Source organism: Budorcas taxicolor, chromosome 17, assembly GCF_023091745.1.
Source record: "Budorcas taxicolor isolate Tak-1 chromosome 17, Takin1.1, whole genome shotgun sequence".
Classification (NCBI taxonomy): domain Eukaryota; kingdom Metazoa; phylum Chordata; class Mammalia; order Artiodactyla; family Bovidae; genus Budorcas; species Budorcas taxicolor.
In genome coordinates this window covers 68,816,461-68,842,263 of record NC_068926.1, presented here as the reverse complement: position 1 = coordinate 68,842,263, position 25,803 = coordinate 68,816,461, and the positions used below count along the sequence as shown (strand labels likewise).

Genomic DNA, 25,803 nt, shown 5'->3' with positions numbered 1-25,803 from the left:
AAGGATGGGCTTCTCCCTAAACATAACAGCGGAGAAGGACCGGGAAGGACACGCTCAGTGATAATGGGAACCAGGATGCGGAAGAGAGAGCCGGAGAGCCTCTGGGACAAAAATCGTCCTGGGAGAGAATGAGCTGAAAGGGGTGGAAGCCTGTGTACCACTCAGGTTCCTCCAACATGCCCGGGGAGCCTCAGGTCAGCTCCTCTGGGGACAGGGGACCCGCAGGAGACACACTTTGCCACACACCCAGTCAGTCACAGGCACAGCCAGACCGCCTGACCCAAAGCCCACCCGGGCTGCTGAGCCGCAGGGTGGTCCTGACGGTCCCTTCCTCAAAGGGTGATCAGAAGCGCCCGATGACACGCTACGGCTGGTGGTCTACGGGGGCACTAAGAGGAGATCACGTCCCTCCTCCCCCAGCTCTGGCTCCTGGCCTTCCAGGGATCAGGAAGCAGGGCAGAGTGCAGGTTAGAAGGGGTGCAGGCGAAGGGGAAAGGCTCACGGCCGCTGAGATGGGGCAAGCAGATGCCCCCGAGGAGGGGGGCCTGGCCACTTCCGCGGGCGGGGAGCCCGGCCTGTGCAGGCCTCCGAGAGCCTGCTGCCCGTTTGTACGACGGTGGCGCCAAGAATTCCTGGATTGTCTACACAAGCTGCGTGCCGGCTGTCCCCTCGAGGTGCCAGCACCAGACTCCAGCTACTCACTCCAGCATGAGCTTGTCAGGAGGCGAAGCCCTCTTCGGGTGGGCAGCACGCATCCCTGGACCCCAGCCCACACTAACCTCTTATCTTGCAAGAGCGGCAATTGAGCCGCAGTCCAAGGAGAGGTGTGGGGACAGACCCAACGCCCCGGCCATGCGGAAGCAGGGAGGCGCCCCGGACACACGGCCTCGGCAAGAAGACAGTACTGTGGCCTCTGGGCTGCTGGACGGACGGGTGGGGCCGCCAGACAGAGGTGGCCGACGTGGCCGCTGACACGGGCCACGGGATTCCAGCCCTGGCCCAGTCAGACCTGCCCCCATCGCTCCCTCTTTCTGCACAGCTCGTGTAAATGTAAATCCTGTGTGAGTCGCTCAGTCGCTCCTCTGTCCGTGGGATTTCCCAGGCAAGAACACTGGAGTGGTTTGCCATTTCCTTCTCCAGGATCTTCCCTAACCAGGGATGGAACCCAGGTCTCCCACATTGCCCGGAAGATTCTTTACCGTCTGAGCCACAGGGAAGCCATGGCGGTTCCAATTCCCACAGGGAGCCTGTCATCAGAGGAAAATCCTGCACGAGCCGACTGGCGCCGCTGGAACCCTCCCAGTGGCCACGGCGGCCCCCGCCTGCCCCAACTCAGCAGCATCCTCCATCTCAGGCATCACGCCATGATCGTGGTCATGCTGGAGAGCAAGCTGGGGAGGCAGGCGGCGGGAGGGTCTGCAGGGAGAAGCCTGGGCTTCTTTGCTCCATGTGGGGACTCAAGCCCAGGGGCTGGGAGACGTGCCCTTGGGGTCTGCCAGCCACGCTCCCAGCCCCTGGGCTTGAGATTACTCCCCTCACCTGTGGGATCCCTGACCGCCAGCTCTTTCTAGAAAGCTCCCTGACTGTCACACTGACCGTGCAGCCTCAGGCAGGATGCGTTCCTAACCAAGGAAGGGAAGCCCTAGCGGAAACGGCACACAGCCGGCCCTTTGTAGCGTGAACTGCCCCTGTGGTCGTCTCCGTAGACTCCGGGAGATGGGCTCACAGAGGCCGGGATCCCAGCCACAGTCTCACCCCTCAAGGTGTACAAGCCACTCAGTGTTCTGTCCACCTTCCTGGCTCTCTGCCTAGCAGGCAAGGGACCACATAGGCGATGATCCGACCGAGGCCTTGCGTCCTGCCATGTCACACGGGAGAGCCGAAGATCATCCCGTGAGCCTACCCCCAACCCTGCAGTCCCTTGGTGATCCAGCAACATGCGTCATCACCCCCAGAGGGACTGCTCGGGGTGGGGGTGGGCAGCGCCTCCAGGACTGGGGCTAGAGGAGGACCCCCCCCCCCCCCATTTCAGTAGGCAGAGGAGCAGAAAGCCCTGGGGATGTGGATGGACACGTGCGGCCTCGCGCACACAGGCTGCCCCGTCCAGGACCGCGGGGTCCACTCCACCTTCTCTGAAGCCTTCTGAGGACGCGCGGCCTCAGCAGGTCTGCTCGCCGGCGCCCCGAGGATGACAGCAGGCCATGACGGCTCCTCACCGGGCTCAGGGCTGACCGCGCCTCTCTTCCCGCTGTCTCCTGACACCTGATTCGGATCAGCCGTGTGAATAACGCAGGAGTTAAGTTCTCTCTCTCGACTGAGCCGGCTGTTCAAGCCTGTCACTAACCCAAGCTCCATTCTGAGCAGACAAACTTCCTCTTCTCTGCCGGCTGCAGAGCTGGACAGCGTGTTTTTCACTTTCGGGGGTGTGTGTGTGTGTGTTGTGGGGGGCGGGCGTCTGGTCCACCTGTGGCCTGGCCCCTTCTTCCTGCCCAGCCTTAACACACACAAGCCCGGCAGAGTTGCCTTCCTGCTCCTGCCCACCTCCCCATGGCACTGCCCGTTGTCTGTGACTGCCACCGGGCTGGGCAAGGGCAGGACAGGGTGGGGGTGTCACCTGGGTGGGGTCACCTGGCAGGGCCGAGACCTCTGCACACCACCCAAGCTGTGTGCAGTGTGACCGAACAGACACCTCCAACCAGCTAATAAACGAGTTCAGATCCGGGAGCCGCATCTGTGCCCTTAAAAAGACGGGAGAAGTTGGCTCCCCTGGCCCTGGGAAGGACCTGGTAGCCAGCCACCTCTCCCGGACTCAGGCACGGGTATAAAAGATAGGCTCAGGGGCCTCCAGCTCAATGGGCGAGGACTTCAGGCAGCCCTCTGCCGCTGCCCGCTCCTGAGAGAGCCCCCGGAGGTCTAGAGACAGCAGCCCGGAGGCCTTGAGACAAGCACCAGGCTCAGAGGGGGCCGTCCCACCCTGCAGGGAAGGCTTCCAGCTCTCAGGCTCCTCCAGCCTCATTCATTCCCAGGAGTGCCCCCTGCTGGAGGAACACAGCCCCCCAGCCTGGTGGCTGCCAGCGCCCTCCTCCCCGGCTCTCCTCTAAAAGTCCTTTTGGGGTGGGGGGGGGCATGGCGGGCACTGCTTCCCAAAGTGAACGGAGAAGAACTAGGTGTATTCCAGCACGGGGCCTGCAGCGGCGAGGCTGCCTGATTAAGGGTGAATTACACTTTCATCAGCGCATAGAGAAAACTGATTCACAAGGCCGCATGGTCGTAATCTGGCTCCTAAAGAAAAGGGGGTGGCGTCGGGGGTGGGGGTGGACAGGACACAGAGCCACTTGGGTGATCAGTGACAAGACAGCGAGAAGACGCTCTACAATTAAGCTAGGAGAGCAAAACTAATCAGAGAGCCAGGGGTCCTCCAACTAGTCTCTGGGGGCCTCGCCTCAATCCACTCATCCCTGTGGGTAAGAGAGAAAGGCGGTGGGGGTGGGTAGTGGGGGAGTCTTATTCATTTTAGGCATGGAGACCCACAAGGCTGAACCCGTTTCAGACACTAACCTAAGAACTCCAGGGGGCCAAGACCCTGCTCTTCCCACAAAAATGCAGGGGAATCGAAATGCAAGCCCTAAAATCATGTTACACTTTCTGTCCGTCACTACATATTGAGAACAGAGGAGCTGGGGGGAGGGGCAGGGGCAGCACAGATGCAAAAGGACGAGCGGCTTCTCCACCACTGGGAGCAGGAAGGTGAACGGCAAATCCAGACGCAGCAGCGAATTCCCACATAATCTCTGGTTTGGGGTGTGATCAACATTCCCCTTCCGGAGAGAAGCTGAGGGGGCAGGGCCGGCGGAGGGGGATGGTGGCTGGGAACTGGCTGGATTAAGGGATTCTGTCATCTTGCTAGCTGACAACTTGCACCCGAATGCCATCTGGTGATGTGTACAGGGGCAGAGAACTTGTCCACGTGCTTATCCCGAAATGGAGGTGGGACGAGGGGCCGAGTCCACCACCATGAACAAATCCAGTTTGGCATCAGCTACTTTATCTGCTTCTGGGAGAAATCTGCCTGGGAAAACCCAGAGGGTGCCTTTGGTTTATGCATCCTTTAGGCTGAATGGCGCCTGGAAACTGGCGTCTGCCGGCATCTCTGGCTGTCCGGGTGATGCTTGGCTTCTCCACCTGGAAAATGGACTAATCAGCCCGCTTCACCTCGCTGGGCACAGGGAGGCTGACGGACGGGCATGGAGCGCTCGGCATGGGCACCTGGGGAAAACGGTGCAGAAAGACCCATGTCTTTTCAAATCGCCAACATCAGAAGGGAAATCACGGCAGGGATCATCAGAACAGAACCTCGCACCCGCAGAATGAGTTTACAGGCAGATTTGTCCCTCCTGTGGCTGTGGTGACGGATCAGGCGCTGGAGGGAAGCAGCATGGACGCGTAGGGTCCGTGCGAAGGGACCAGATGAGATGTTTGACTCAAACATCAAATAAGGCCCAATGGTGCCCTCGGGCACTTCCAAACAGGGGCAAGATATCCTTGGAGGGCAAGGAAGGCTTTGTAGGCTCCTCGACACCTCCCACAGGGAATGGGCTCACCCAGGTAAAGCCCACCCGCCCAAGGGAGGGGCTGGATCGTGGTCTTTTGGCAAAGAGGCTGAGCCAAGTGGGTCCCTGAGATGGGTCTGGGGGCACTGAGCGTGTCAACCACACCAGCAGCACAGCCTGTGAAGCGTCCCGGGTCCTGGCAAGCAATGCAGAGGCTGGCCGGTGGCTTTAGCCAGGAGGGATGCCTCTCGCGCGAGTCCACCCTCGCCCTGGGGTTGATCATGCCCCTGGTATTTTAACTGCTGCACTTGACTCCCAGCCCTGCAGCTCCAGAGGGAGTCCCCGCAAATTGAAGATGTCACTGGTCTTTTATGTCTTCCTGATCTGAGAGCGGCAGCTGGGCTTCAGAGACGTGTTGAGGCTCCTCACTGCCACCTCCCCACCAGCAGAAACCACAGCAGGGCCTCGGTGGTTCGCACCACTTATGAAGGAAATAAGCTTTCTAAGCTCTCTGACCTCCAGGATTTCTCATCTGTCGACTGCCTTTGAGAGCCTGTGCTTCTTCAGAGGGTACAAGACACGAGGACAAGCTTGCTGGCGCTCAGACCAGCCCAGAATGACGCCGTCCCTCGAGAAGGGGTGGGGTGAGGGGGTGCGACTGCGGTGCCACCTCCACAGTGCGCTATGCAGCTAAATTGCACCCGGCCACCGCGCACCTCCTTGGCCCGGTGGCTCTGAAGGCAAGAGGCTCAAGCCCCGGACACCGTTTCCCCCTCCCCCAGCCTCACTGCCGGACCCCACGCCCTCGTTCAGAAGACCCAGAGGCCAGGAACACGTGCCTCTGTTGCTCTCCTCCCCCCATCCCCGCCACCCCGAGAATGCCATGGGTCTACGTTCCCAAGGGCAGCCTTTGATCGCTAATGCTGCTCAGACTCGGATGCAAACGTCAAACCAGTTGTGCTGATTATCGATCGGGAGAAGATGGAAAAGTGCAGCGAAGATCAGAGGGAGCAGAAAAATGCAGATCGCACAGCACCATTGGCGTGGATCGTTCTGGCTTTTTAAAAGCTTTCACCTCCCAACACGTGGAAGCTAAAGCACCACTGGATGCGCACGTCTCACGCTGTCACGCAAGCGTGGCGCCTCCCAGCCCAGGCTCCCCAGCAGGTTTGTTTCTTTACATAAGTTCAAGCCCTCACTGAGTTTTTACACGGAACTGCGTGCCATGCTGTGCTCAGTCGTGTCCGACTCTTTGTGGTCCAGTGGACTGCAGCCGCCAGGCTCCTCTGTCCATGGGGTTTCCCAGGCAAGAATACTGGAGTGGGGTGCCATTTCCTTCTCCAGGGGATCTTCCCGACTCAGGGATCGAACCCGTGTCTCCTGTGCGCGTGCGTCTCCTGCGTCAGCAGATGGATTCTTTACCACTGCACCACTTGGGAAGCCCACAGGGAACTCACTGAATCCTCATAAACGTCCTGAGGGGCATGAACTGTTTTATCCCCCTTTTATAGGTGAGGACACTGACTTTAGCAAAAGGTAAGAATTACAGAGGCAGGAAGTGGCAGAGCAGCTGGCCCCGGTGAGGCAGACCGGACTGCCTCTCTGCATTGCCACAGGAACATGGTAACCCCTGCCCTGGGTAAACCCTTGGAATTTAGCCTAAGTGTCACCAGCCCCAGAGGGTTCTGCTGAGACGGGTCAGACACAGGCCTCGATGGGGAGGCAGAGAGCAAAGAGGGAGGAATACGGCCAAAGGGAGGGGAACCAGTCTTTCCTCGAAGGAATCTGTGATCAGAAGACACGGAAAATGAAACAAAACAAAATCAGTGCAGGCTGGTTTGAACCAAGATTAATGACGAGCTTCAGGACAATGGAAACTCTTCGGTTCACCCCCGATCTGCCTTTCTCACTCTAGACTTTCTAGATGGAGCTGTGCCCTTGACAGTCTGGGTGCCCACATCTCAGAGCCTGCGGTATTTCTCATCATCTAGGCTCACTCTCAGGGAAGGCGATGGCACCCCACTCCAGTACTCTTGCCTGGAAAATCCCATGGACGGAGGAGCCCGGTGGGCTGTAGTCCATGGGGTTGCGAAGAGTCGCACATGACTGAACGACTTCACTATCATTTTTCACTTTCATGCATTGGAGAAGGAAATGGCAACCCACTCCAGTGTTGTTGCCTGGAGAATCCCAGGGACGGGGGAGCCTGGTGGGCTGCCGTCTCTGAGGTCGCACAGAGTTGGACATGACTGAAGCGACTCAGCAGCAGCACCAGCAGGCTCACTCTGGCCCAGACCACGGCCCAGACCACAGCCCACACACAAGGCCAGAGCCACCCCGCTGTAGCAGGTGGCTGGCCGGCAGGCTTGGTTACTGGCTGCTGGAACCACCAAAGTCCAGACTGTGCCTCCCCTCCAACTTCATATGTAGCAAAAGCTACCACTGCTTGATCTGTGATGCTGAGATTAAGTCCAGCTGTGTTGAGAGCCAACTCCATTTTATTAACCCTCGATTAATCTGAATTCTGGGTTAACCGGAGCTTGCAGCCAGCCTACTTTGAAAACAAGTTCATATCAAGACATTAAAAAAAAAAAAGGTGTCTGTGCATGCCCTAGGAGCAGTACACGTTTGACTACAAATCAAACCTCATTTGTCTGTAATCACAGCTCAGTGAGGACTGACGGTCAGAACCAGGCCCCTGAAGAACTGAAATGTTCTGAATCATTACAGAAAGAAGAGACGAAATCATCCCAAGGTAGAAGAGTACAGTCACAGAGAATATCTGACAGCCCAGACTGAAACAAAAAATGGGCTTTCCGTGGGCCCCTGTGCTCGCCACGGGGCCCAGGAAGCTACAGTGGGCCCACCCTGGGTGCTGTGCCACCTGGCCCACTCATTTCATGGTTCTCACTCCTGCCCAGCACAGAGCATGCACCGCTTGGTGACGGGGTGTTCAATGCCAGCACGTGGCGTGAAGGCTCGAGAAACAGGAGCCCACTAAATAAAAGTGTCACACACAAATTGTGGTTCACGCCAGGGGTTCCTGGAACCACTGACAGATCGAATCCATCTTATAATGAGATCCATCTGGGACTTTAATAGCTAACCTCTCCCGCTTGGATGGCAACCACAAATAGGATCTCTCCTGTGCCAGATCGTACTTTTTGATACAAAGCTTCCAATGGGCTTGTTTTATTCTGGGAGCAGAAACCATGGTGAGGATAGCAAAGAACATGTCCACATGTGACCGCGGGTGTCGGCGGGCTCCCTGGCGCGGGTGCTGCCGGGGTTCGGCCGAGGAGCAGGGGGAGAGTGCCATTTTATTATTGTATGCAATGGATTCTCTCCACTGCCTAGGCCTGTGGGGAGAATAATGAACTGTCGCAGAAGGAAAGCAGCAATCATTCAATTAATTCACTTGGCGAGCGCTGACCGCCCATCGGCCAGGACTGCGCTGTCCCGATGGGAGTTCCTGCCGAGGCGGCCGTCAGCGCGCTCGCTGGTGGACAGACAGTCCGCTGAGCCTGACCGCGGCTCAGCCCCCTGTGCTAGCGGTTTGCTTTACTTGAAAAGAGAATAGATGTGGACAGAAACTGGGGGTTGGGAGGCGGCTCTAGAGGAAGGCAAAGCGGCACGGGCAGCTCTCCCCGCCCCACCCCGGTCCCCCGACTAGGAGCTGCCAGGTGTGACCGCGGACGGGTCTTCAGAGGCTGTCACCACATGAAAGGTCACGATCTCGAGTTAAAAAGACACCCAAACAGACCCTGTTCCCATGCTAGGGTTATTTATCGGAGGGGGACGCCACCAAGACGAAGGACTTGAGACACACCTGACCGGACAAGAAGCCATGACCTTCCCCAGCCCAACAACGACACACGTGAAGGAAGGACGGCTGGGCCGGCAGCCTCGGGACATGCTCTTCCGAACGAGGCGGCCCCCAGGGGCCTGGAGGTCGGCCTGGCCCCACAGGGGGGCACCTGCTTTCAGACTCAAGCATGCTGCGGCCAGGCCCCAGGTGCCGCCTGCCCCCCCGGGAGGGCTGCGCGCGGCCCCGGGGACACAGACAGGCAAGCTCATGCAGGGGTTAGTACCACAGAGGGCGGTCCCATCACCACATACAGAGTACCTGGGCATAACCTACTGTGAGGGCTCAAATGCAGATAGGTCTTCTGCCTTGGGCTTGAGGCTAAACCAGCAAGATAAAAACGAAGAAAAACAGAAAACACACCCTGTGATATCAACAATGTCACGTGTCATCGTGCCATTTGCAAAATGCTTTCAGAGCGGGTCTGAGACTGTGACTGGTGACTTCACCCGTTTGTTTTTTACGGCTTGGAAACGGGGATCTCTACAGCTTTCAGCACCCCGGGGGCCGTGGGGCAGCTACATACAGCCTGTGCCCGGGGCGGCGGGGGAGAGAGAGTGGAGTAGGGAGGGGTCCGAGGCAGCTCCTTGGAGGCCCCGCCGGCTCCCTGGCCAGCTGGTCCTTCCTCCTGTCTGCCCACAGGCTGAGGCCTCGCTCTAGCACCCCTCTCTGCTCAGAGTTTCAGACGTGGGTCCAGGAGGGAAAGCCGTTAAGTTACAGAAGCTGGGGGAAAGAGGAGCTTGGATGGTGGGGAGGTCTCTTCTTCCCGGTCATGCTATTAAAAGGAATTCTCTACTTGGTGCCAATGCTAACTGGAGTCAGGAGGAAGGATTCGGGACTCCCGATTGTCCCCCTGTGTGATGGCAGGTACACACATCTCAGGGTTTTCAGATACAGCTTAACCACTGGAAATAGTCCTCCAACTGAGAGACGAATTCTCAAGGCTCGGGCAAAGGGTACAAAATTAAACACATCTATCACCATCTAAGCTCACTGAAGAGCCTTGTTGTACTGACCCCCGTGTGACAGGTGTTCCTGGCTCTAGGGGAACGTGTCAGGAGCTGATGTCACCTGGAGGGAGAGGACCTTTCTGATCTGCCCAGCAGAAGACAAGCATACTCTTGGGCTGACAGTGTGGGACTCAGCTTCCTCCCAAGGGCTGAAAGCCCGAAACATCCATGGAGAAAAAGACACGAAACTTGTTAGCAACATAAATGGGAGTCTCATCTTTTAAAACATTAAGGTTCTTCCAGACATTTCTTTTCAAGTCTGGACGAAAGCTTAACATTCAGAATTTGGTTCTGAATCAAGAACGGAATTTTACAGTCCTACGCCGCTTAGACACACAAAAAGCTGAGAGGGAGAGGCCAGTCTCGACAGCCTCCCTTTCATTCTGCTTTCTCATTAAGTAAGGTAGCTCCCTGGGCAGAACTCCCCTTGGCTTGAAAGACAGAATTGCTTTACTGCTAAATGATGGATCAAAACCTGTCCTGTAACCATGATTCGTTTCATCAGAGCTCTTAACACAAGCTCCCCTTCCATCAGGCCAATGGGTTCACAGTCATCAGCAGAGTAACTTCCCTTCCCGGCGTGAGTCAAAAAAAAAATTCCCTCAACTAAGTACATGTCAAAAAAACCACGACACCGGTGTGACGCCTCGGCTGCCGAGGGAGCCAGATGCCGAGCCCACCCTTGGTGAGTGGCCATCCTGAGCGAAGTCGGGCGGCCCGGTACCTTTTTGATGGTGCTGTGCTTGCTGCCGCCGCCACCCCGGTCGGAGTTCTCGCTGTGCAGCATGTCCAAGGCCGTCTCCCGCTCTTTGAGTCTCAAGGCCTCGATCTCGGTCTTGAGCTCGTTGAGCTGCTCCTGCAGGTGCTTACTCTTCTCCATGTACTCCACCCTGCCGGTGAGAGGACAAGCGTGTCACGGGGCTGGCAGAGGGCGAGACCCGCTGTGGCTCAGAGGCCGCAGACCCACGAGCGGCTCGCCCGGGGACCCGGAGCCTGAGCGAGGCGGTTCAGGTCCCTGCTCGGCCCTCCACGGGCCGGTCCCTTAACTGCTCTGCATCTGTTTCTCGCCCATGAAGTAGGGATGATGATCACAGAGCCGAGGTCAGGATTAAGCAGAAGGGGGCGGAGGATAGCCTCAGTAAGCCGTCCTACTGGTGGTAACGGCTAACAGAGAGCTTCTAAGTTCTGTCCAAGAAACAACAGGAGAAGCCAGCCTCCCAGAACCAAGAACAATGTCCTCGTCTCAAAACGGAAGTCGCCCAGTCACATCCGACTCTTTGTGACCCCATGGACAGTATAACCTACCAGGTTCCTCCGTCCATGGGATTTTCCAGGCAAGAACACTGGAGTGGGTTGCCTTTTCTTCTCCAGGGGATCTCCCAGACCCAGGGATCCAACCTGGGTCTCCTGCATTGCAGGCAGACGCTTTACTGTCTGAGCCACCAGGGAAGCCACGCTCTTCTTGGAGAAGTGACTCCATTCTGGTGGACCTCTCGGACAGGCTGTGGCCCCATCCCTACTTGCTCTGGGTCATCATCTCCTAACGACAACAGATGCTCACACAGCCAACACCGGAAAGAGAAAGACACCCGCCACCATCTGCAGGCAGACACGCTGTGAGGGAGGCCACTTTCGGGGTGTCTGACCGCCTGGGCATGGCCAGGCAGACTGGGCCCTCCCAGACCCAAGGGGACATTCTGCAGGGATTCCCAAGGCTGGTTATGGACTCTGCCCAGATGCTCATGGGGACTGAGTAAGGAAACATACACTGTAAAAGAGCAGGGCACGGACAGGACACAGCTCACCCACATCGCAACCAGGTAACGCTGAACATGCCTAGGATGTGGAGAAGGGGGAGGGGAACTCAGGCTGCGGGTGCCACAGTCAGACATTGGGGCCCTCTGTCCTCAGGACACACTGCCCGGCCTGGGGCTGCCCGTGCTGGGCACCAAGCCGGTTACCTGAGGACACCGAGCAAGGTGAAGGTGCTTGCCCTGCAGAGTCAGGTGGGCGAGGGGCTGAACCACCGACTTGTCCCTCATCTACAGTGAGGGGCTGGGTGACCTCCTAGGCGCTCTAAGTCTGGGCTCCTGTTGATAACAGGAACACTAGGCCTGCCTCTAAAGTCAGTTGGTGGCGATGAAATGAAATGAATGCTAAAGAACTGTGTCACCAGGCGCCCCACGCCAGGTAGCTGCCGTGACAGTCCCCTGGCCAGGGTGGCATGGCTGGCTGATTTACCTACGGCTCAGAGCAGGGGACCCCGGTTAGATGTCCTTTGTAGGGGGGAGGTTCCCTTCCATCTCAGGGCCATGGCCCCCGACCATAAAGTAAACAAGGAGGTCCGCTCAGGGCGGGCTGAGCTTGGCTGCCAGAGAACACAGCTAGGAAACATGTTCCACCGCCAGGTCAGAGCACGACCACCACTTGAACAGGGTCTGATGGCTGGGAGACCCCCAACAACCAGTCCTAGACTGTGGGTGAGCTCGGAAGCCACTGTAAACTCCGCGTCACCCATCAGGTGTCATTTTCATCCTGGAAGACTGAATGCTGGTCTATCGCCCTTCATTTCCCATCAGGAAGCTCCTCTTCCGGTGGGCAACTGCGAACGCATTAGTCGCTCAGTCGTGTCCAAGTCTTTGTGACCCTGTGGACTGTAGCCCGTCGGGCTCCTCTGTCCACGGGATTCTCCAGGCCAGAATACTGGAGTGGGTAGCCATGCCCTTCTCCAGGGGGTCTTCCCGACCCAGGGATCGAACCCAGGTCTCCTGTGCTGCAGGTGGATTCTTTACTGTCTGAGCCACGAGGGAAGCCCACAAAGAGGGGCGCAGCCGGGAGAGACAGGCAAGAGTGCTGCGAGGGTCCGGTGGGCAAGGACAGAGCAAACCTTCATGGGGCCAGGGACAGGCTGCCCACGTGGGGCCCCAGGGAGCCAGGGACTCCGTACTTCTCTTTCTCTATCTCCATGGAAAGCCGCTTCATGTCGGTGTCCTTGAAGTCGAAAGACAGGCTGTCGCCGACGAGGTTGAAGTTTGCCATGTCGGGAGGCAGTGGCGCTGGCAGTGGGTTCATGGGCTGTGAAGGAGAAACCTGATCATCAGAAGGGTTGGTTCCCCAAGAACAGAGGGTACCGCCATGTCACCCGCTGACCCTCCAGAGGGCACAGAGGCCCTGGGCCCAGCGCGCCCACCCCTAAAGCGGATGGAGGTGAGGCAGCGAGATTGGACGACTTTCTCCTCCCAGATCAGAGGGTCACCTGAAATGCAGCCCCAACAGACCTCTCCCACCGCCTGCCCCACAAGGCTGTAAGTGGTACTGTTTACTACTCTTTGGGGCCACTCTTTTGTACTTCCTGCTCTGTCCCTCTGCTTAAACCATGTTGCTTCCCTACACACCACGCTTTTGAGGCCCTAGAATGTTCTCCACTGCTCACTCTGCCGTGCATTTGCTTAACAGTCGCCCCGAGGGCCCCACCAGGGAACCTGAGGGCTGGGAGGGCAGGGAACCTATGAGGCTAGAAGCAGGGTGGCTGGCAGCCCAGGCTCACCGGGTACGTGGGCTTGGTGGTGATTTCCAGCAGCTTCTGCTTGGCTCTTCGCTCTGCCTCACGGGCTTCCTGCAGGTCCTGCTTCAGCTGATCGGCCTCCTTGGCCCTGCAAGGAGAGGAGGGGCCGTCAGCTCCACAGAAGACACAGGAGGAGCTGGAGGTACACAAAAGTGGAACCCCTCTAGGAAGTTCAGACTAGGAACGAGCCAGTGTTCATCTGATGGCTGTGGGACAAGGACAACCCAGAGCCTTGAATCGTCTTTGCAAAGCACAGACCACAGTTCTATCCTTGGACCTGGCCGTGAGCCAGGGTGGCCTGTCCAGCCCCACTCCCGCCTATAGAGCATGGTGAATACTGCTGTCTCCCCAAGCGCCTCTCAAAAAAAAAGGAGAAGCAGCATATTGTGTAAGTGTAAGAAAAGTCTCATGTCTCCTCAGCTAAAAGCAGCCTGTGAATAAGCTTGGCAGTTTTCCTGCAAACACAACCATCCAAGGGACAGGGGCTCGGTGCAAAGGCACGTCTGGACTGCGGTCCACAGAACCAGAGAACAGCATCCTGCGCCCGCCCGGTTCCAGCCCCTCTGGCCGTGCGGGAAGGAGCCTCTGGCCGGCCCAGGAGATGGACTGGCGGTGGGGGCACCCGCTCACCTCCTCTCTGACTCCTCGGCCATCTTCAGCGCCAGCACCTCGGCCTCCAGCACCTTCTGCTCCATCAGGCGCTTCTCCTCCTCCGTCCGGATAGCCGTGGCCTTGATGCGCTGCATCTCCTGCTCGGCCTCTGCCGCCTTCTGGGCCAGGAGCTTTGCCTCCTCCTCTGTGATCTGGGCCTTTTCTGCCAGCAGGTCAGCTGTCTCCTCGGAGCGCATCTGCAGAGAGGAGTGCAGTTCAGCGGAAAAATGGGGGGGTCCCGTTCCTGTCCTCCCACCCTGCTCAGGTCTCAGACACACAGGTCAGCAAGAACCAGTGTCCTGGACATCCTGGGGCCCTGCTGGTCCCCAAGCCACACCCTTCAACTGCTGAGAAGGCCCTTCAGGGGGTCCATCCGCGGGGGCCCATTTGAGCTGAGGCTACACTTTATGAGGGAGAAAACCAGCTTAACTCTGTCCTTCTCTCTCTTTAAATAAGGGGTTCGAAAGCAGGGCGACTGTGCCCTCATGGGACACATCACAGTGTCTAGAAATGAATTTGTCACAAATGGGGAATCCAGCGGACAGAGGCCAGGGACACGGCCAACCAGCCCTCAGTGGACAGGACGGCCCCCACCAGGGGACCACCTGGCCAGATGAGCGGGGGGCCGAGGCTGAGATACCCCGGGGAAAGGTGACCCACGGTGAGTGAAGTTTGCCTGTCCTGGGAGGCTGAACTCAGCCTAAGTCTGCTCCTGCAAACATAGGTGGAAAGAAAGCAATGTTTGTTTTAAGCCGAAACGTCAAAGCAAGTGGCTACTCCATGGTCTTTGGGGCCTGACCCCGAGCCCGAGGGAGGCCTCCTGGGACTCGGCCCTGCGGGCATCACCAGGGCTTTTTAAGCCGAGACGTCACAGCGCATGGCACGCCGTGGTCTTTGGACCCCGACCCCGAGGGGGGCCTCCCGGGACCCGGCCCGCGGGCGTCACCAGGGCTTCGTTGGCCATCGTCGCCTCTTCCTTCATCTGCAGCAGCCGCCTCTCCAGCTCGTCCCGCGTGCGCTCAGCCTCCTCTCGCATCTGCTTCTCCCGAGCGAGGCGCTGCCGTTCCATCTGCAGGGGAGGCGCGGCCACCGGTCACAGGGGCCCACGACCTGCGGACGCCCAGTGCCAGGGTCTCCCTCTGAGGACCCTTTTCCTCCCTGCACTTTAGGGACCCAGCGTGACTCCCCTCGCCCACCAGCCTCCATCCTTCTGAACCAGCTTGTCAAGTGGCAAGCCGTGCTCCTTGAAAAATCACCGAGTGGTAAATGAACAAGCAGCGGAACGCCGAGCCAGCCTCCCCTGGGATGGACGGGCGCGTTCGTGCATGGTGGGTGCGGAAGCAGCTACTTGGCCAACGCAGCCCTTGTGCAGGGAGGCCCTGGTGGCCCTGCTCTGCGGCTCAAAGGATGCGATACAGGCTCCTCCCAAGGGGCAGCTGCAGAGACAGACTGCGTTCTCCCCTGCACCCACAGACCCCTCCCACACCCCTAGTCTCATCAGCAACGGCTCCACTCTCGCCTCTGACCCTCAGCGGTGACGTCGTCCGTGTGATGCATCAACAGCTCGCACGCTGTACTTTACAGGGGAGGCGGCAGCAGCCGAGGTACAGACCCCACAGCCTCATGCAGAGGCAACTCCCGAGCCAGGCCTGTGACAGGAAGGAGCCAGGAGGGGACAGGGCCCGCTCCTCGCGGCACCAGCACTAAGCCACCACTGCCGCCTCCCTGGCCTTCTGGATCGCTGAATTAATTGGGCCACATGCCGAGCTTAATAAGGGGAACAAGAAGAGGACAAGTGCTATTCTCTGTGATCTTAGGGCCCTAGCTGAGTTCAGAAAGCAGGAGCCAGAAGTGACCACTGCACTATTTTCTTCCTTAAATAATTAAAGCACATCTAATGACTTATTTCTTGCTTTAACCTTTTCCCCAACTCAAGATTTCTAAGACTGCTGCTTTTTCTAAATACTAAGCAAAAAAAAAAAAGGCATTGGGCATCGAAGGAATAATGCAAAGACAAGCAATAAAATCCTATAAATTCTTCTCCAATTTTCCTCTTCCAGGTCAATGAAAAGCTTGGCCAATTTGTTCTCGATTTCTACCATGTGAGAATTTCCATTATGTGGATGACTAGATCCCCATTATCATCTGCTTGAAAAATGCCTACAATCCCTTCTGCTCCCAGCACTGCACCTTCCCGGAGACCTCCACCTCAATCATAAGGAATGTCCCCGTTTGCAAAGTGGTTTCAGCCACAAAGACCCGCAGGTACAGTGTGTCCTTTGACCTGAGACGCAGAAGACAGATCCTCAGCTCCACTTGACAGATGAGAAAATGGAGGCCTGGCAGGTTAAGTCATTCCCTGGGGTCTCAGACTAAGTCCCATGTGTGGCACCAAGGTCAACGTCTGTCCTGCTGGGCCACGGAGCCCCTGACCTGCGGCTGCCAGATGTCAGGAACGTGCGTCTGCCGTCCTCCCAGCAGTGTCGATCAGGGGTGTGTTCATGTTACTCTCTGCACCGCCTGGAGGCTTACACGCTTCCTTGCCCTGTTCAGATCTCTCGCTTCTAAGCTCTGCTCTGCCCATAAGGAGGGTAGAGAGGGATCTTTTTGAAGTTGCCTCTATGACCCTGAGCTGGCCCACAAGCATTTCTTGTCCAACAAAACCCATTCCACTGCCCTCCCCCACCCCACCTCGCACACACACACACAAAGCATCCCAGTGAGTATGTCTATGGCCTGACGTCTCAAGAGAGCAAAGAGATGGAGAGCCGGGAGCACAATGGATCCAACTGGGCGTTTTGTCCTAAATCCCAGGGCTGGGAGCCAGCCTCTTTGGAGGATCCGAAGTTGAAGCTACACACAGACTAATCACCACCCTCCGAGCCTGCGAGTCCCAGGGCAGCTGACTGCAGCTGCTGCTCCTCTGTCTGGTGGTTCATCCACAACCACGACTAACATTTGCAGCAGCGAGGCTCACATAAGCCGCGTGGTTTTCGGTGAGTCAGAAAGGCCTATGAGCGGCAAACAATGGTGCGGATGGTCCAGGCTGATGATAACGGATGCTAGTGGAGGCTCCCGGCACCTCCCACCGTGGCTGCTGCGCTGCCCGGCTTGACCTGCAGCGGGGAAGTGCGGCCGGGGTCTAATTAGCATTCTACCAGCAGGCTGCTGGGTGCACCCTGTATTCCATCATCAGCTAATTAGAAAAGAAAAAGTCCGGGCACAGGAGACAGGCAGGCAGAAAGAACGAAAGCTTAGCTGCACGGACCAGAGATGGATGGATGGGTAGATGGACAGATAGAAAGATAGACGGATAGATGCGTGTGGGCTTGGCTATCTCTGCCCGAACTTGCGCTGACCACGCTTCACTCACTTCACTGGAGAAGTAACCCAGAGACGTGTCTTTGAGATACCCTGTTACAGTTTATTCCTCATTTCCAGAGCTGACGTCCCACCATCATTTCATCGGCCAGAAAGATCCAACAGGGGCAACACGCGAGCAGGCACTTTCATGATCAGAGCTCGGCCACCCCTGACCTCCGGGCCGAGGCCCCCACGGGGCGACAGCAGCAGCTCCAACACCTGCTCACCTGCTTTCTAGCCTTCTCCTCCCTGGCCTGGGCTTTCATCTGCTGGACTTCCAAAGAATCGGCCTTCCTTCTCCTCATAAACAGGTCGTGATTCCCAATACACAGCTGGAGAATCTGTGGCCAGGAAAGCAGGGGACGTGTGAATACCCGTGGACACGGGCTGCATGCAGGGCTACACGGAGACGTGCTCTGAACTCCCAGGCAGTGACTGCCCGTGCACACCAGTGGGCAGACACAGACGCAGAAAGCACTTGACTGCCTACTGACAGGAGCGTGGAGGGAAAAAACATGTATCATACAATATACGATGGAGTACTATACAGCAGTGAAGTATGGGCTCAGTTACTCAGGACCACATTTTTAAGCATCAACATGGATAAATCTCAAAAAAAAAAAAAAAGGTAAAAAAAGGCAAGTAACAGAGGAATACAGTTGACAGCACATATATACATTTCAAGAACATACAAAATTTGCTAGTATCCTTGTTTTGCCATACGTGAAATAAAAGTTCTTGAATATCGGGGGGGTGGTACTTAGCACACAGCTGAGAACATTGGTCACCCTTGGGGAGCAGAGGGCTGGTGGGGTGCCAGTGTGGGAGGGGGTTCCCACAGTGATGGCAGTGTGCTGTTTTTCTTTTTTGTTCTGCCAGACTGCATGGTGGGTGGAACTTCGCCAACCGGAGACTGAACCCATGTCTCCTGCAGTGAAAGCACAGAGCCTCAGTCAACCACTGGGTCACCAGGGAAGTCTGGGAGCGTGGCACTTCTTAAAGCTGGGTGGTGGCTAAGTAGTTGTTTATTCCTGTCATTCTTTATATCTCATAGATACATTATACTTATCCTTTCATATGTATGAAGTACTTTAATAAAAATAACTTAAAAAAAGTTCCTCATCACAAAATGTAGATTTGACTTTTTGCTGGTGGTGGTTTAGTGGCTAAGTCATGTCCAACTCTTGGGACCCCATGGACTGTAGCCCATCAGCTCTTCTGTCCATGGGATTTTCCAGGCAAGAATACTTAGGTGGGTATTTGCCATTTCCTTCTCCACGGGATCTTTCCGACCCATGGATAGAATCCAAGTCTTCTGCGTTACAGGCAGATTCTCTACCAGCTGAGCCACTGGGGAAACCCGTAAGTGTGACCTTCCAGTGAAGCTGGAGAGAAGTCTTTCAAGGCTGATCAGGAAAGCACATACCAAGCGGGTTATCATTTTACACCTCACAACATGTCGCTCTGATACTGGTTCAAAAAAGGCTTTCAGTTTCACAGAAAAACTACAGTCCATAATAAAAACCAGGATCTTAACTTACCAGCTTATTGACACGAAGCTTTGAGGAGTTAAATTTGAAGACGTCGATTTTCTTATCCAAAGGCTTAATGGTAAACTGAAAGGAAAACGCAGAAAACAGCTTCAGTTTCCGACAGCCTAGAGCGCTACCACCAACTGGGCAATTCCACAAAGGTGGCGACCCCCTGGAAAAGATCCTTGTCCCAGGAGGTTCAGGATTCTGGAAGCTGGGTTCTTAGCACCACCTTGGGCTTGGAAACTTGAAGTTAAACCCTAGGTGGGCCCGACCTTGAGGCCAATGCTGGACGGGCCACCCCGGAGTCTAAGGCAGCCTTCAGGAACCAACCACCGTCAACGGCTCGACAGGTCACATCAATCATCACTGCCTCGCTGGGTGGCACAGATCTCAAATCCTCAGAGTAGGAGGGACATGCTGCTCTTAGACAAAGAACATGACAGAGAAGCTAAAAGGTAGGAGGGAGGGGCATTCTGGACAGGGCGAGTAATAGAAATAAAGCAGAGATGGGGAAATGAGCTCCGTGTGGGAATGTGTGTACATGTGTGTGTATGTGGTGTGTGCGTGTGAGAGAGAGAGACACAGCATTAGCTCTTCGATGACCAAGAGAAAACCATGGGGGGGGCTTCCCTGGTGGCTCAGTGGTAGAGAACCTGCCTGCCAATGCAGGAGACACGGGTTCGATCCCTGATCCGGGAAGATCGCACACGCCCTGAAGCGACTAAACCCGCGCGTCACAACCATTGAATCTGTGTTCTAGAGCCTGGGAGCCGTAAGTCCTGAGCCCACACGGCGCAGCTACTGAAGCCGGTGTGCCCTAAAGCCCGCGCTCCCCAACAAGAAAGAAACGCCGCCACAATGAGAAGCCTGCGCACCTCACCCAGAGAGCAGCACCTGCTCCAGAAACTGGAGGAAAGCCTGTGCACCTCAACCAGAGAGCAGCACCTGCTCCAGAAACTGGAGGAAAGCCTGTGCTGCGATGAGACCCAGCACAGCCAAACAGATAAATGAAGTTATAGGTATACATATATAAGAGAAAACCCATATGCAGAGTACATCATGAGACACGCTGGGCTGGAGGAAGCACAGCTGGAGTCAAGACTGCCGGGAGAAATATCAATAACTTCAGATATGCAGATGACACCACCCTTATGGCAGAAAGTGAAGAGGAACTAAAAAGACTCTTGATGACAGTCAAAGAGGAGAGTGAAAAAGTTGGCTTAATGCTCAACATTCAGAAAACGAAGATCATGGCATCTGGTCCCATCACTTCATGGGAAATAGATGGGGAAACAGTGGCAGACTTTATATTTTGGGGCTCTAAAATCACTGCAGATGGTGACTGCAGTCATGAAATTAAAAGACGCTCACTCCTTGGAAGGAAAGTTATGACCAACCTAGACAGCATATTCAAAAGCAGAGACATTACTTTGCCAACAAAGATCCATCTAGTCAAGGCTATGGTTTTTCCAGTAGTCATGTATGGATGTGAGAGTTGGACTGTGAAGAAAGCTGAGCGCCAAAGAATTGATGCTTTTGAACTGTGGTGTTGGAGACGACTCTTCAGAGTCCCTTGGACTGCAAGGAGATCCAACCAGTTCATCCTAAAGGAGATCAATCCTGGGTGTCCTTTGGAAGGAATGATGCTAAAGCTGAAGCTCCAGTACTTTGGCCACCTCATGCGAAGAGTTGACTCACTGGAAAAGACCCTGATGCTGGGAGGGATTGGGGGCAGGAGGAGAAGGGGATGACAGAGGTTGAGATGGCTGGATGGCATCACCAACTCGATGGACTTGAGTTTGAGTGAACTCTGGGAGTTGGTGATGGACAGGGAGGCCTGGCGTGCTGTGATTCCTGGTGTCGCAAAGAGTTGAACACGACTGAGCGACTAAACTGAACTGACTGAAACTGGGAGGAAGGCAGGAGCTGGGGGTGGTGAGGTGGGCTGGGGATGGACAATCAGCAAGGCTTAGATTTGATGTGACAGCAGTCAGGGAGTCACCCCAGATTTCCCAGCACGGGGATGGCTTGATAATGCTGTTAAGAGAAGGAACGCAGTCACGAGTGATGAAGAATGCACTGGAGTAGAGAAGGAAGACATAACCCTCACAATCAAAGGGGAGAGGAAGATGAATAAGGATGGAGATGGGGGAGAAATCAGGAGGAGACCCGAGGGCCAGACTGGGGACTGGGCCGCATAAAAAGAAAAGAGCTGGTGCTCTCACCTCTTCCTGATGAGATCGGACAGAGCCCAGATTCCAAAGCTGCACTTTGGACGTGAAAAGCGCACTCCCATGAAAGACTTGCTAAGCAGACAAAGGCACTGGGGAAGCTCTATTCTTAGATACTTCCTTCCCACGCTATGCTGTCCAACAAAGGGGGAGCACACGGAGGACAGAGGAACGGTCCTCTGTGTGGCTTTTGGTCAGGTGAGCTGAGAAGCAGTGCTGCTCTTGTGCAGGCTGCTATTTATGAATTTCGAGAGCTTATTTTTGGCCTGGCTGCCAAACCCCAGGGCTGCCAGTGGGAGACCTGAAGGAACGGGGACTCCACAGGCTCTGTGCCACTCTGGGGCACGCGTGTGGCGTCTACGGGTCATCTGGAATAAACCGGACTTGTGTTGTCACAGCACGGGGGAGAATGCCCCAGGCTCCTTCCCATCACGTCCCACCCGTGCTGCGTGAGTTCCTGACATGATGGCAGGCGATGGTGCCCGGCCCCGGGAGAGGGAACATTAGAGTTTCGTGTCGGGCTGTATGAGGGGAGCCTTTGCTGCCTGGCTTCTGTGAAGGACGAGCATCTTGGGACCTTTTAGCATGCCAAGTGTGCGGACGTGCCGTAAACAGACTTTTATGAAATTAGAGATAAAAAACTACCGGCATACCCTACTGCTGCTTCGAGTCACATGGAACTTTCCATTTCAGGGCCTTAAAAAAAAAAAATACCTTAAATGCTCATCTCTTGGGCTACGTGCAAAAAATCTGAAAGCCAGAATGTTTTGAGTTAAGAGGCTCAATCTGTCTCGTCAAGCGTGGCCGAGGGGAGCTCAGCCACGTATTGGCAATCGGGGGCCTGGTGTTCCTATCCTCAGAGCTGCTACATGAGGGAAGGGCAAAAACAGGAAACCGGCTTGGAGGTGGGGGCCTGCAGGCGACCACGTGAGCCATCTCTTACTCACTCCCTCCGTGCTCGGGCCTGGCTGAGCGGGTACCAGCCCGCCGCGGGGCACTGCCTGGGCCTGCATTCCTGGGCCCCGTGTCCTGAGTCTTGGGGCTCGTCCTCTGTGTCTCCCCGGGAACCGCTGGGGGCGTGGCTTCTGCTGGTGTGCCCCCCTGCCTGACACAGCTCCCCTGCTCCCTCTGGGTCCCCGCTTCCCGAGGGGGCGCAGAGCTGCCAGAACACACCCCTCCTCCCGCGGCGGTGTTCCTGTGAGGGCTGAATCAGAGCCGGGGCGAAGCTGCTGGCTGGCAGAGAAGCGCCGGATCGTCGCCCTCTTTGTCACCGGCCCTTCGCGCTGCAGTTATGTGTCACGGCAGGCAGCTGAGTCACCGCTTGACTAGAACTTCCTTGAGGGCTGAGACTGCACTCGCTCCATCTCTGTTTCCCTCACGAAGCCTGACACCAAGCAGATGCTCGAAAATCCCTTGAAAATTAACCAGGGAGGGGGACTTCCAGTGGTTAGAATCCGCCTGCCAAGGCAGGGGACACGAGTTTGATCCCTGGTCCAGGAACTAAAATTCCTCATGTCTTGCGGCAATTAAGCCCGAGCGCTATTGAGCCCGAGCTCTAGAGCCTGGGAGTAGCAACTACTGAGGCCTGAGTGCCCTAAAGCCTGTGCTCCCCAACAAGAGAAGCCACTGCAATGAGAAGCCCTCCCTCCGCTGCTAGAGAAAGCCCACACACTGCAACGAAGACCCAGCACTGCCAAAAATAAATCAGTTATTAAATAAAGCGATTTGTAAAACTTAACCATGAACGCATGAGTGAGTGAATGGACACAGCATTACAGCATTTGGGAAAAGTCCATTCTGCGTCAGTCAGCTCAGTCACTCACTCTTGCAACCCCATGGACTCCTTATCACTATATAGGACCATCCTATACAGTAATACTTGAATTCTGCGTTAGGGTGTTCATCCAAGTTATCCGAAGTTCCTTATTCTTGAATTCTTATACGCAAGTTAGTCTGATATCCTTGTTTATATCATTGCTGGTATGTATATGTTATTTGTATAGTATATATAATACATACAATTCATGTATGTATCATGGAGATTTGAGTGAGTGAGTACAAGTGTCTCTCAGTCGTGTCTGACTTTTTGCGAGGCCATGGACTATATAATCCATGGAATTCTCCAGGCCAGAATACTGGAGTGGGTAGCCTTTCCCTTTTCCAGGAGTTCTTCCCAACCCAGGGGTTGAACCCAGGCCTCCCGCATTGCAGGTGGATTCTTTACCAGCTGAGCCACAAGGGAAGCCCTATGAAGATTTATGTATATATAAATGCCTGCATCACATTGAATCAAGCTCTGGACGCAGAGAGAGTTTAATAAACACCACATTTAAGAGACAAAGAGAATTCTCACCAGAAATAGAAAGCCAAGGAATAAGAAAGGGTTACTTTCTGGTTTGTTTACAGTTCTCTGGGGCTTAGTCCTGACAAGTTGATCTTCCCAGTCTCTTGTTAGTCAGTAGGGAGGGTTTAGTGATACTATTTGAAAACAGGATGCCAATATTGTTCTGTAAATGCTATAAAAATCAACAAGCAAAAACCCAAAGCCTGGGAATTAAAGGATCTTGCTGCTGACAAGGAGCAGGCTGGCCTGGGCTGCTCCGGAAGGAGGAGAGACAGAGAAGGTTCAGCTCGGCCGCCGGGGTGTCTGCTGTGCAGACTCGACCTACCTCCTTGTCGCTATAGGAGATGTTCCGGATTTCGTTCCACGGGAAGGAGATCTTGGGGGTCAGCCTGTTCTCAGGGTCATAAATGTGAAGCCCCAAAGCATCCACTCCGAGCAGCAGCTCTGTGCCCTTTTTATTCTGTAGATTTGACAGAGAACAGCCACCGTCAGCTCCAGCTGAGGCTCGAGGTCTTGCTCAGCTTCCAAAAGAATTGACATAGACCATTACGTGTGACACGTTTCAACAGCTCCTGACAGAAATCACCACTGTCTTTGAACCTGGGGGGCCTCCAGCCTCCTGCACTGGGGCAGGGGGAGGCAACATGAGACGGTTCTGACGACTGGGGTGTCCCATGGAGGGGGTACTGGGGGCACCCATCACCGCCTCAGGCACCTTGCACCTCTGCCAGCAAGAGACGACGTGTGAGTGAGCGTGCTCAGTCCTAAGTTGCGTCCAGCTCTTTGCAACCCCATGGATAGGAGCCCACCAGGCTTCTTTGTCCATGGTATTTTCCAGGCACGAACACTCAGGTGGGTTGCCATTTCCTTCTCCAGGGGATCTTTCAACCCAGGGATCAAATCCTGGACTGGAGGGCGATTCTATATCACTGAGCCACCTGGGAAGTGTCAGCGGCTAAGACAGCAGTAATGGAAATGTTGTTACTGCTAATTACATAGCCGGCTTATCACAGATGTAGAATAAAGACCTGTAGGGTTAAACACCCCTCATGTTAAAAGAAGAGGTGGTTGTACTACCAGAAAGAAAATTCTAAGAGCTGTGATCAGGTGGCTTTATTTTACTTTAAAATGCAGTTTCAATGTGATAAAGCACGTGTTCTGTAGTAAACTGTTAACTGTGGAATCCAGGCAGCAGGTGTACAGAGGTCCTCACTCAAACGTCTTCCGACTTCCCTGTATGTTAGAAATTTTTTATTGTAAGATATTGGGGGAAAAAAATATCAAAATGACTTGAAAGTAAATTACACTCCAATAAAGCTGTTTGAAAACTTAACTGACAGGTTGCATGCAGGCTATGCCTCTAATGGTAGTCCAGCCAGCACCCAGCACACTGGAGGGCGACGCCCTGGGCCCTCACGTTGCAGACCAGTGCGCACCACCTCGGGTGTGGGCCCCTGCCCTGTGCAGTCTGGCCCTCGAACAGCGGTGGTAGCCAGCTCCCTGCGTCTGACTCCCTTGCTGACAACAAGGAAAAGGAACCAAGACTCCAGGGCAGGAAAACAGGTCGGCAAGCGAAGGACGTGCCCCGACTGTGAGGAGAAGCACCAAGCTAACAGCAGGTGCAGGAGAAAATCTTTTTACTCCATCTAACACCCTGGAGTCAGGTGCGATCACCAAAGCGTGAGGGAGAGTCGTGAGCTCTTCTGCAGGGCTCTTAAAACCACTGCATTAACACAAGTGAGGCTTTGTGCTTTGAAAATCTACATTTTGGAAAACAAGATATTTCATTATGTTTCTAACTTAAATTTTTAGAGGAAAAAAAAAAATGGATCCCACCCTCTCGTCTCCTATCACGATGACTCCAAGACGTCTCGAGAATAAACAGAGAGAGGCGGGGACTGAAGAAGCCCCTTTTAAATTGTTTCAAGCACACAGCTTCCTTAGATGATGGCAAAATTTCAGGAACGTTAACCCTAAGACACTAAAATATTCCTTACCCTCATCTGTCATGCAATATGAGACATATATGCACAGAATAGTATAATGTAGTCTGACTGCTGCTGTAGAATTAGTGCCCCCAAAGAAACTGGTTTTTCTTGTTGTTGTTTTTTTTTTATTAAGAATTATAAAGATCTAGTTTTCTGCAATGTAGGTGGTGGGGCAAGAGACGTTGTATGGACAAAACCACAGAAATGCGTCAAATGAGTCTGCCCTTAAAGAGACCAAATGTTTGGCAAATATAAATCGATAACATCTTACAAAACAACCTTCAGCATTATCATGGAAAACCTTTTAGGCATTTGTACACTGTACAAAATGATAGGACTTGTCAGTGTGCCTTATTTTATGCAAATAACCCATTAAAGATATGTATTTAGAAAACAAAGTAGAAAGCTATCCCGAGGGTATTTTAAATGTGTTTCAATTTACCTAAATGTAATACAGAATTTTGGAGAAGGAAATGGCAACCCACTCCAGTATTCTTGCCTGGGAAATTCCATGCACAGAGGAGCCTGGCAGGCTCCAGTCCATGGGGTCTCAAAGAGTAGGACATGACTTAGTTATTAAACAACAATAAATACAAAATTTATGGACACTCCAAACAGGAAAGCAAGCCTTAACTGTAATGACTAAGGTGGCCCAGTGCGGATGGTTGTTTTTTTTTCTAACTGTCTGCTCATCTACAGTT

At 54.7% G+C, this 25,803-nt stretch overlaps 1 protein-coding gene across 4 annotated transcripts in view; it reads right to left on the bottom strand.

The window, feature by feature from the left end:
* NF2 (NF2, moesin-ezrin-radixin like (MERLIN) tumor suppressor) overlaps positions 1-25,803 on the bottom strand; it is a 70,920-nt gene that overhangs the window by 4,167 nt on the left and 40,950 nt on the right. For 2 of the 4 annotated variants that reach the window (XM_052654881.1, XM_052654884.1), the window contains exons 8-16: positions 23,440-23,574; positions 18,546-18,620; positions 17,232-17,345; positions 14,588-14,710; positions 13,621-13,838; positions 12,973-13,078; positions 12,373-12,500; positions 10,150-10,315; positions 8,677-8,736 (exon numbers count right to left, since the gene is read on the bottom strand). In XM_052654881.1, coding sequence (XP_052510841.1) covers positions 8,701-8,736; positions 10,150-10,315; positions 12,373-12,500; positions 12,973-13,078; positions 13,621-13,838; positions 14,588-14,710; positions 17,232-17,345; positions 18,546-18,620; positions 23,440-23,574 — 1,101 coding nt within the window. In that variant the 3' untranslated portion in view covers positions 8,677-8,700. Of the gene's footprint in view, positions 1-3,672; positions 4,267-8,676; positions 8,737-10,149; positions 10,316-12,372; positions 12,501-12,972; positions 13,079-13,620; positions 13,839-14,587; positions 14,711-17,231; positions 17,346-18,545; positions 18,621-23,439; positions 23,575-25,803 lie in introns of those variants that run through there. The other 2 variants (XM_052654883.1, XM_052654882.1) reach the window with 2 other exon arrangements.